Source organism: Pelobates fuscus, chromosome 11 (genome assembly GCF_036172605.1).
Source record: "Pelobates fuscus isolate aPelFus1 chromosome 11, aPelFus1.pri, whole genome shotgun sequence".
Lineage (NCBI taxonomy): Eukaryota > Metazoa > Chordata > Amphibia > Anura > Pelobatidae > Pelobates > Pelobates fuscus.
Window position 1 is genome coordinate 105,361,436 of NC_086327.1, and position 12,453 is coordinate 105,373,888.

Sequence of the window (12,453 nt, forward strand, 5' to 3'; positions counted from 1 at the left end):
GATGTCCTCCCGGGAAGCAGTCACAGACACGTGGACGGGTCAATCAAAGGGGCCGGAACATACCGGTGGCTCTGCAGAAGTCTCTACCGTGTATCTGGAGGTGATCAATCTCCCTTCCTTCCCCCTGGATTCCTCCGTCCACCCTTGTCTTCCTTAGGACGGCTCACCGGCCAGACATAGCCCGGAGTCCCTGTTCGGGCGCCAAAGTTGTTATGGTACTTTTTCAGTAAACCAAAATGTTTAAGTGTCTATCTGTTCCTGTCCAAATTAAAGAGAATTGAATTGCGTATATACGCTGAAGTAATTCAGTCTGACACACGGAGTTCAGGTTAAAATAACTTCGAGGAAATTTATTGGCAAGTGCAGAATCAGCGGGCGCGCAGGCCCTTTTAAGAGACATTTTCGTCATCATTGATTATCAAGATATCAGTGAATAAACATCATTAATTGGATTAATTGTTAAGTGTCTGGGTTAGTGTCCACCTATCAATATAATTAATTGGATCAAAAGCTAAGTGGTTAGTTCCGTGTCCACCCACCAAGAGGTGGTACTTTTTCGGACACGGGTGGGGGACAAGGGGTCTTGAGCGTCATTTTACTCGGTCGGTGATGTCAAATCTCGTGGTTAGGTGCAAGGTCTCTTATGAATAGAACATTTCATTACTACTGTGTTCTCATGGCCTTTAAATTATACTGTGTTGCGAGTTAGGGGAAATTCAACAGTTCCTGGGTTAGTCATATCCTTATGGAGAATACAGTCTTTGTCTATTGTATTAGATGTGCTGAGAAATACTGTCATGTAATGTAGTTTTCATATGAAGAAGTCAGGTTATGAGGACAAAATGGAGGATTTGTCACAGTATTAGGTTAATACAGAGTTAGAGCAGCAATTCAATATAAATACAATAAGATTTTTTAATAATTCTACATCACTTACATATACTTATTGATATGTCAACTAAGCTCCTATAAAACGGAATTTTGAGACAATCAAAACATGTACAATTAATGTAATTTAGTGTTTTCTATGTCGTCTTGATAATAGAAAATTGTAATGTAATGAAGCTAAAATCTTTTGGTATTTATTGTTTTATCATTCTGAAATAAGGTGGGAGAAATGTTGTACTGTTTAAAGAAAATATAATAAAGAGAATTTGATACAAAAACATCTTCCAGCTGTTGGTAAAACAAGTTTATGGCTGATATTCAGTCAATTCACATGCACTCAGCTATATGAAAAATGTAAATTCCTATAAATCAGATCTTTTTTGGCTTATTTTATTATCGGGCAACAGATACAATAAATTCCAAATTTTGAGAGGTATATATATATATATATAAAATAGAAAAAATACCAGCACTCTGGGCTTTTCCAAATGTTGTTCTTTATTTTTCTGTCAATCCAGAGGGTCAACGTTTCAGCCCCTGTTCGGAGCTTTCATCAGGAACTGGAGCTGAAACGTTGACCCTCTGGATTGACAGAAAAATAAAGAACAACATTTGGAAAAGCCCAGAGTGCTGGTATTTTTTCTATTTTTTTATACTATTATTGTGACTTGGCACCAGGGTACAACATTTTGACAGTTGGAGCGCAGGAGTTCTATTTTTTCATTATATATATATATATACAGATAAATATATTGTCCAGATGCAGCATAGCACTTGCATTGTTCAGTGACATCACAAGTCAAGTCTGGTTGACATCATGCAAAGCTGCAGTAGTCTGACATTCCTCTCTAGTGCCTCTGAGTGATAACAAGGACATTTTCTTGCTGAGCTTTTTTGCCTATTTGTCTTGGTTTTGGTGAATTATTTAACAACCAATAATGACGAAGGGCAAGAACAAAAAGGGAAAGAAGGAAAAGACTAATAATCCAAAGAAACAGCAAACGAGAGGGAAACTACCGTGCAGAAATGCAAAGAGTAGAAAGCAAACGGGAAATAAGAACCTTAAAGGTGAGAATCTATAGATTGGAAGAAGGGACGATATAGATGTAGGTGTCTCTATTAGTGATATAAAGGGAAATTAATAAAGAAATAATCATATTATATTTCATATAGTGAATACTGTCATCTAGATACTGTCATCAACCCAGATCACAGGATAGTTAAGATAAAATATGTAATGCACTGATTTACAGTCTTTAGTCAATTTTGGTGTTGACTTGGTGTCTTAGCACTGGGACACTCCCATGTACCCTCCTAGTTGTATATACATTGTGTACGCTCCACACAGTCCTCACTGTGAATTGGTTTTGACCATCACTTCCATTGAATAGTTTGCCCCTTACACATTTCATGGTCCTTGAGGGGGGTTTATCAAAGAGCTGTGTTCTAAAAGTGGTGCAAAATTGTAAAACTGGACGAGTCACCGATGGCATGTGCCTGGTTGTTCTTCTGGTTTCTATGGTGACTGCACCACTTTTAGCACTTTAGGCCCCTTTTGGAGCAAAATGATCATATATGCGGAGCCTAAATACATTATTCAGGATATATCAAAGAATCTATATATACGTTTGTTAAAATGTCCATATTTTCCCCCTACAATAGATGGAAATAAAGAGAAACAGCCTGCTCTTTCATTAGACAGGTTTACATTCCATCAACTCCTTGGAGAAGGCAATTACGGAAAGGTATGTCATATTTAAACCTCTCTCTCTACAGGTCCCCAGACTCCAACCTGTAACATATTCAAACTTCTACTTTGTCCCCCTCTAGTGTAAACTTTTTCTTTTAGCTTTGTTCCCACTCTCAAAGGAATATTTCAGAATGCTTTCAGCAACATTATATTGTAATAGCTATGGCATATATAAAAATGGATATTTCTAGTTGATCCATCAATCAATCAATAAATTAATCAATTAATCAATTAATAGCTACAGAGGAGATTTTTCAAAACGCAAATATATGCTACTTTTTTAGGGCAAAATACTAAATAAGAACAATCACATAGAAATCAATAGGATATTTATCAACAATAAGTACTTTACACATGGAACTGCGTCTGTTTTGTGTTGTTAAATTGTCCCCATAATATTTCTAAGAAAATTTAATTTAACCCCTTAAGGACGCAAGACGGTTCAGGACCGTCATCGGCATTTTTCCCTTGCCGACCGACGACGGTCCTGAACCGTCCTAAATTTAAAATGTACTTACCCGATCGCCGTCGTTCCCCCGGCGGCGATCGGCGTTGCTCCCGTTGTGGGGAGACTGCCTGCAGCCCAGACAGTCTCCCCATGGCGGATTAGGACCCCTGGGGCCATGTGATCGCCCAACAGGGCGACCACATGGTCACAATAGGTGTCCTAGTCTCTGCCTGCAGGGGGACTGTCTGTGCTGACAGGCAGTCTCCCTGCAAGTGTAAAATCATAAAAAAATTTAAAGTGAAAGTTAATAAAAAAAAAAATATTATTATATATGTGTATATATATATGATATATAGACATATATTATACCTATATAATATATGTCTATATATCATATATATAATGTCATGCTAAGTGTATTTTTATATTAATATGTACATATATTAATATAAAAATACACTTATAATTAATTTACACACGTATATATATAATATATATAATAACTATATATATATTGTATATATATATTATTATAAAATACGAATAATAAATAATTTAAATTAAATTAAAAAAATTAAAAATAATAATAAAAATTCAAAAAAAATTATATATCTATACGAAATGTTATTCTAACTGTATTTTGATATTAATATATATATATTTATATCAAAATACACTTAGAATGAAATTGTATATATATCTATGTATATATAAATAAATAAAAAGAATACGAACTATTCATATGTCCATATACAAAATGACATAAATAATTATATAAATATACATGAAGACTTCAAATATATAAATATGCACATATATTTAAATTCTACGTGCGTATTTATGTAATATTTTTACATAATTAAGTTATTTTATTGATTGCAATTTAAGGGACCTGCCTGCCAACCCAGGCCGAAAGTCTAGAGAATTTAATTTGCTAGCACTGTATTTTACCCTGTAACGTTCTACGACACCCTAAAACCTGTACATGGGGGGTACTGTTTTACTCGGGAGACTTTGCTGAACACAAATATTAGTGATTCAAAACAGTAAAACATATCACAGCGATGATATTGTCAGTGAAAGTGACTTTTTTTGCATTTTTCACACATAAACAGCACGTTTACTGATGATATAATTGTTGTGATACATTTTCCAGTTTTGAAACACTAATATTTGTGTTCAGCAAAGTCTCCTGAGTATAACAGTACCCCCCATGTACAGGTTTTATAGCGTTTTTGAAAGTTACAGGGTCAAATATATGGGTCAAATATTTTTACATTGAAAATGGCCAGGTTGGTTACGTTGCCTTTGAGAGCGTATGGTAGCCCAGGAATGAGAATTACCCCCATGATGGCATACCATTTGCGAAAGAAGACAACCCAAGGTATTGCAAATGGGGTATGTCCAGTCTTTTTTAGTAACCACTTGGTCACAAACACTGGCCAAAATTAGCGTTTAATTTAGTTTTTTACTTTTTTCACACACAAACAAATATGAACGCTAACTTTGGCCAGTGTTTGCGACTAAGTGGCTACTAAAAAAGTCTGGACATACCCCATATTGAATACCCTGGGTTGTCTACTTTAAAAAAAATATGTACATGTGGGGTGTTATTCAGCGATTTATGACAGATAATAGTGTTACAATGTCACTATTGATACATTTTAAAAATGTATGTTTTGAAACCGCAATATCCTACTTGTACTTATAGTCCTATAACATGCAAAAAAATAGCAAAAAGCATGTAAACACTGGGTATTTTTAAACTCAGGACAAAATTTTGAATCTATTTAGCAGTTTTTTTCATTCGCTTTTGTAGATGAATAAAAGATTTTTCACATAAAAGTAAAAAAACATGTATTTTTTTCAATTTTTCATCATATTTTTTCATTTTTAAAAAATTAAATTACATGAGATTATATAAATAATGGTATGTAAAGAAAGCCCCTTTTGTCCTGAAAAAAACAATATATAATTTGTATAGGAACAGTAAATGAGAGAGCGGAAAATTACAGCTAAACACAAACACCACAAAAGTGTAAAACGATGCCTGGTCGCAAATGTACAACATCGCAAAAAAAGTCCAGTCCTTAAGGGGTTAAAAAAGCAAAAACGATTTAGCCAAAGTCAATAAATAGTTAAAATAATGAATAGACGTAGAAGCTATACGGCAGGTATGTCTGGATTTATTCTTAATGACGGACTGAATAATGTAGGAGGGCCTAGGCACTTCTATCTGTGGTCAATCCACATTCAGATAAACTGTTTGGGGTACACTATGTAGCTAATAATTAATCATACAAGTGAAGTCTCTTACTAAATGAAATGATTGCCAAACTAGCTACAATAGGTGTTTTAGTTATACCATGTTCCCCACCCAGCTTTCATGGATGATAAATCAAAGGTCAGAGTCTATATATCAGATACTGATAATATCCAGATAGAAGTTATTGTATTTTATATACAATGATCTACCTTTCATCATAAAGATCCTCCAAAATGTTAGTTTTTGCTAAGTATAATTGAAATAAGTTGCCCAGTAATCTTCTTCAGTCCTAAACTCCTCTGTGTCTTCTCCAGGTGATGTTGGCAACAGATAATGTCACTAAGCAGAGTGTGGCAGTGAAGATTCTTAAAAAGAATATGCTGCTAGATGATGATATGGACAACACTCTACTAGAACGCCGAGTGTTGGAAGTTGCAACTGGATGCCGCTTCCTTACCAACCTTTTCGCCACTTTTCAGACAGAGGTAAGAAAACAATATTTAATGTCTAGCCACCCGTTAATTACAAGAAACATACAACACGTATGATTTTATGTAGACTCTTCGTTTAACTAGTTTGATCGCTCTTTCCAAACAGAAGCGTCTATTCTTTGTCATGGAATACGTGAACGGAGGACATCTGGAACAAATCATGGAAAGGCATGGGAACCTGGACAGAGAAGCAGTGAGGTAATGCTTGAAGGGGGATACATGAAAGTAAAAGAGAAATAGAGGGAAACATGGGGAGCAGTAGTATCTCCTAGTATGAGAATAGGTTGGCAATTTACAGTTTAAAGTATATATTTATTTTTTTCTGAAGACTTTTTCTGTGCCGTCAGAGACACCCTTTACTTTAGAGTACCCAAGTAGTGTCCCCAATGTCTGGTTCTGGTGGCTAAAAATATGATTATATCACTCTTTCCTCCACTACTCCAGACATTTGTTTTAATGCCATTTATTGTAGTGGTTTTGCCCTGTGTGGCTGAGTCTTGCTATGCCTGCTACCTCCACATATGCAGTTAGTATAAGCTGACAGGGCAATGTCTTATCCTCACACTGAAGAATGGTCACTCATACTACAGACTGGATGTATGGGGAAACCTGCTTCTTCTCATTGTGGGTGCGGTGAATGGGAGATCAACTAACCACTGACTTTTTCCTTTCATTTTTAGAAAAATCACCTTTTTGCTACTTAAAACAACTCCTGCTCCATCATTCATTAATACAAGATAGCAAAAAGAAATCGATTATATTCAGTCATTATAAAACTAAGCTCTTTTAGTTACTATTGCTTTAATCCAGATATATAATCATCTAATTTTGGCAACTCAGAATTGGCATTGCAAAAATTGTGCAACCATTAGGCCGGCAATATTGTAGCCATCTTTTCGCTGCAGCATTGTGATTGGCACATTTTTTAATGCTTTAAAATGAAATGTGGCTAAAGATTATTCATGTTTCTTTCTATCAGGTTTATTGCCGCTGAACTTGTGTGTGGGCTGCAATACCTACACGGGAATGGAATAATCCATAGGTAATCTGTTTTACCTTTCTATTTAATGTTTGTGTAATTATTTCTCAATCTCGATGCTTTATCACTCATTGTAAGGTCTTCTTTCTTTACAGAGACATTAAGCCGGAGAACGTTTTATTAGACAGATCAGGTCACGTGAAAATAGCGGATTTTGGTCTGGCAATAGAAAATGTGTTTGACTACACTGACACATACGGTGCCGGCACAATGGGATACATGGCTCCAGAGGTAGGGGACAAACTGTAAATGATGTAAAATGTTAATTTGAAACATAACTAACTAATAAAGCCAGTGGGAAAACAAATACTTTGTAAAGTCCTTGACTTTAAAAAACAAACAAAACCTGAATGGCTACAACTCTCGGCACCATTAGATGCCATCTTTACTGCTATGCCAACAGCATGGTGGAAACAATTAGAAAGCTCAAATTAATGCAAAGCTAAATCGGGTTTTTATCTAACCATTTGGCTAACAAGACAATATTATAAAGCTCCAACAAATTCTATAGCGCTGTACAATAGGTGGACTAACAGACATGTATTTGCTAAAAGACGAGTTGGACGCAGAGGAACAGAGGGTGTTAAGGGCCCTGCTCAAACAACCTTTCATTCTATTTAGAGGGAGGGAAATGAAATTGTATTTTCTTTAAAGTGACACTAAATATAACAATAAGTAGCCAGTGTATATCTATAAGTGACAGCAAAAGCCTTTTTTAAAAAAAAAAATCAATGATACAAAATTAACTCTGATTTTGCCGAAAACCAAAAAGGCATCTAAATAACAAAGGGACCAATTATTTTTTGAGTGATCATCAATCCAATGTGTTGGGTAACAGAACACAATACGGGAAACATTTCAACCCATGTAGGGGTCTCTCTCAGCCCTAAGTGAATCAATACAATAGTTGTGCAATGAATAGGTGTATCAGAGATTAACATAGGAAAGAGAGTACGCCCAATAGCTATAAATATTTACATTTGCTATGTAACAAGTAGGACAATCTTAAAGAGACCACATGTTTAATGGCCACAATATAATAAAGTATGAGCAAAAAATGCAAACGTGCAATGATATGTAGTGCATAAAAATATACCATTAAGTGCACAATATAGAATATGGTAAATATGCACAATTAATTAATCCATACACTAATTAATATGGGGATATAGTTTTATGGATTAATGTCTTGAATTTTGCACTTTTACCATTTTCAATGTTATGCATTTTATAATATATTTTAATGCACTATATATTGTTACACTTCCATATTTTTGCTTTTATTGTTATGGTCACTAATAATCTCTAATAAATTATAGAAAGGGAGGAAATCATGTTTTTTAATGGCTTATCCTATAAGGACATGACTCAAGCACCATCGAGTCCATGAGGAGAGTCTGGGCGGTTTAATATTTTTTTTAAGTTTTCAAAAGAGAAGTATATCTGTTAGATAATATTTCAGTTCTTTTACAAAATACCAGGTCTTATTGTAATCTCCCACTCTGTATCTTTGCTCTACAATATATTAATGTTTTGTGACTGTGAAAGATGTTCTGTTCTGTGTCTAGTTTGTCAATTATTCTTCTCTCAATATTTCTGACAGATGCTGAGGTTCGAAAGTTATGATGCTGGTGCTGACTGGTGGTCCTTTGGAGTCATCTTGTATAGGATGATTACAGGGCATGATGTCTTTGGCTGCAGTGTTTCAGATGAAGATACACCAAGTTATCCAGCAGATCTCAGCCCTGAGGAACGAGATATCTTAGAAAGGGTGGGTTTAATTGTATATTATAGGATAATATCATGAAAAAGAAAGATATTAAATATTACATTTATTATATCCTAAAAAAGCCTTAAAGGGACACTATAGTACAAGAACAACTACAGCCTAATGTAATCATTCTGGTGTCTATAGCCCGTACCAGCAGGCTTTTTAATGTAAACACTGCCTTTTCACAGACAAAAAGGCAGTGTTTACATTACAGTCTAGGAACACCTCTAGTGGCAACTCCTCAAATAGCCACTAGAGGTACTTCCTGGCTCAGTGCTGCACAGTGTGCACACCTATTACTTTTCTAACAGGGGGGCTGGGACCTAAATTATATTTATACACTTTTGTATTCCTGACAGTATAGTGTTCATTTAATTATATTATCTCAATGTTTCCTTTTTACTTTATAAAGTAATTTGGGGTAACATAAATAGTCTGATAATACAAATGTTTACCAACGTGTTATTGAAAGATAATTCATTTAAAAATACAACTTATTTTCAGTGATTTAGAACTTAAACTGATATTTTATTATATGGAAATAATGCATGTGTTGTATATGATTAATGACAGAAGTGATTTTACTTTATTTTGCCGTCATTACAGCTTCTGTGCAAAATACCATCTGAACGCCTGGGAAAAAACGGCAATATTCGAGACCATCCCTTTTTCCAGTCAATTGACTGGAAGGAACTAGAGGCCGGAAGAGTTACCCCCCCTTCAAGTCTGTGCAGAGTAAGTACATGAATACAATTCTGAACCTTTAAAGCAGAACTGTCACTTGTGGGGTCCCATATTTTTGAAAAGACCTTCCTCTGCTTCAATGGTTTTACTTTAAGAGAACTCTGAGCTCCAAATTGTGTTGAGCTAAAGTTAGTGGGGGCATGGCAAGATGTTTGCCTAACATATACGAACATCATTGTTTATATCTTTTGTATATAGGCATCATCAGAGAGTTTAGAAGAATCTGGGAGCATGGAGCTCGAATTATCTTCTGATGAGTCTTCAGAGGAATCCCTTGATTCAGAAGATCAAAGGCTATTTGATGGGTTCAGTTACATCAACCCCAAATGGATTGATTTAGCCAAGTTTCCTGCAGCCCAATCTGCAGAAATATCAACAGGAGGAGGATCATCTGTTGGACCTGCACCTTCTCCCCTGCAACTGGAGAAAACAACTCCAGCAGTGTCATCTGCAGTGGGAGCAAAGAAAAGGAAGAGAGAACGACAGAGTGAGTCAGAATTCACTGTAAAAAAGAAAAGAAAATCTGAAGTGATCAAACCAACACCAGGACCTTCTCATCTGACATTTGGAATAGGAAAAACATCGCCTACCACCATGCAAAAGGTATGAAAATAAGATGTCATTACATTGCTTCAATTAGTTAGAATCCTGGACTCTCTAATAAAAATATCTAAAAAATATATGAAAACTTGATGCTGCAATCTTGGACGTTTGTTCTGATATGTAATCAGGATATTGTCCAATAAAGACCCAAATTAACAATCTAAAATGTAAGTTTTTTTTTTTGTTTGTTTGTTTATTGTGGCTGGTTTACAGCAACACTCATCCCCTTCTCTCCCGTAACAGGAGACAACAATGTCAAGTGTGTCATCTGCAGTGGGAGCCAATAAAAGGAAAAGAGAGAGAGAGGGTGAGTCAAAATTTGCTCCAAAAAAGAAAAGAGAATCTGAACTGGATGAACCAACACCTGGACCTTCTCATGAGACATTTGGCATAGGAAGAACTACACCTACCACTATGGAAAAGGTACAAAAATCTGGTGTTATTAGCAAATACTCAATAAATTTGAATCCTGGACATTCTAATATGAATATTTACATACAGATTAGATGGAGTGTAAGGTGGACCTTGGCTTCAGGTATCACAGACAGCTGAAAATATATAAAGAGACACAACCTAGTGCAATATGGTCTGGTACATATACATATATAATAATCGATAGGTATTGTACTCACAAGTACAGAGCCAACAACGTTAGGCTCAATTTGCAGGCTGGTGGGAATAATAGGAGGGATCCCACTTCCTAGCTGAGCAGAATAGGATTCCCATACTGAGACTTTGTATTGTTTGTTTACGTGACCCTGAAATCTTGGACATTTGTTTTGATGTATAATCAGGATAGTGTCCAATAAAGACCCAAATGAACAATCTAAAATGTAAGTTGTTTTTTTTGTTTGTTTGTTTATTGTGGCTGGTTTACAGCAAAACTCATCCCCTTCTCCCCCGTAACAGGAGACAACAATGTCAAGTGTGTCATCTGCAGTGAGAGCCAATAAAAGGAAAAGAGAGAGAGAGGGTGAGCCCGAATTTGCTCCAAAAAAGAAAAGAGAATCTATACTGGATGAACCAACACCAGGACCTTCTCAGGAGACATTTGGCATAGAAAGAACTACACCTACCACCATGGAAAAGGTACAAAAATCAGGTGTTATTCGCAAAGACTCAATAAATTTGAATCCTGGACATTCTAATATGAATATTTACATACATATTAGGTGGAGTGTAAGGTGGACCTTGGTTTCAGGTATCACAGATAGCTGAAAATATATAAAGAGACACAACCTAGTGCAATGTGGTCTGGTACATATACATATATAATACTCGATAGGTATTGTACTCACAAGTACAGAGCCAACAACGTTAGGTTCAATGTGCAGGCTGGTGGGAATATTAGGAGGGATCCCACTTCCTAGCTGAGCAGAATAGGATTCACATACTGGGACTTTGTATTGTTTGTTTACTTTATTCTAATATGAATACTTGAAAAACTTGACCCTGAAATCTTGGACATTTGTTTTGATGTGTAATCAGGATAGTGTCCAATAAAGACTCAAATGGACAATCTAAAATGGAAGTTTTTTCTTTTTGTTTATTGTGGACGGTTTGCAGAAAAATTCATCCTCCTCTCCCCTGCAGCAGGAGGCAACAATCGCAGGTGTGTCAGCTGCAGTGAGAGGCAATAAAAGGAAGAGAGAGAGTGAGTCCGAATTTGCATCAAAAAAGAAAAAGGGAATCTGAGGAGACATCTGGCACTGGAAAAACATCACCTACCACCACGCAAAAGGTACAAATCAGGTGTTATAAGCAGTGACTCAATACATTTTCCAATATGAGTAACTAAATATATTTTAAAGCTTGATTTGTTTTGAAGTGTAGTCAGGATAGTGTCCAATAAAGACCCAAATGACCAACCTAAAATTGACTTTTTTTTGTTTATTGTATACGTTTTACAGCAAAACTCATCCCCTTCTACCCTTTAACAGGAGACAACAGTATCAGGTGTGCCATCTGCAGTGACAGACAATAAAAGGAAGACAAAGCAGAGAGAGAACCAGAGTGAGTTGGAATTCACTCTACAAAAGAAAAGGAAAATCTGAACTGGCCGAGCAGGAAGAACATCAGGTGTAGAAAGAACATCCAACATTGCCATGCAAAAGGTACAAAAATAAGATGTTATTAGCATTGCTTCAATTAATTAGAATCCTGGGCTTTCTAATATAAATAACAAACTATTTTAAAACTTGACCCCGAAATCTTGCACATTTGTTTTGATATGTAATCAGGATACTGTCTAATAAAGACCCAAATCTGAAATATACGGGTTTTGCTTTTCATTGTAGACGGTTTGCAGTAAATCTCATCCCCTTCTCCACTGTAACAGGAGACAACAATCCCAGAAATATCATCAGCAGTGAGAGACAATAAAAGGAAGAAAAAGCAGGAGGACCACAGTGAGTCTTAAAAAGATAAGGAAAATCTGAACTTGCCGAACAGGA

General features: G+C 35.8%; 1 protein-coding gene across 1 annotated transcript; it reads left to right on the forward strand.

Annotated features, from left to right (window-relative positions):
* Positions 1-1,826: 1,826 nt before the first annotated feature.
* On the forward strand, positions 1,827-12,054 carry LOC134576947 (protein kinase C theta type-like). The gene is made up of 11 exons (XM_063435611.1): positions 1,827-1,956; positions 2,551-2,633; positions 5,667-5,837; positions 5,950-6,041; positions 6,978-7,113; positions 8,486-8,653; positions 9,260-9,388; positions 9,596-10,000; positions 10,244-10,423; positions 10,910-11,089; positions 11,941-12,054. The coding sequence occupies exons 1-11, from the start codon at positions 1,827-1,829 to the stop codon at positions 12,052-12,054; spliced, it is 1,788 nt and encodes a 595-aa protein (XP_063291681.1).
* The last annotated feature ends 399 nt before the right edge of the window (positions 12,055-12,453 follow it).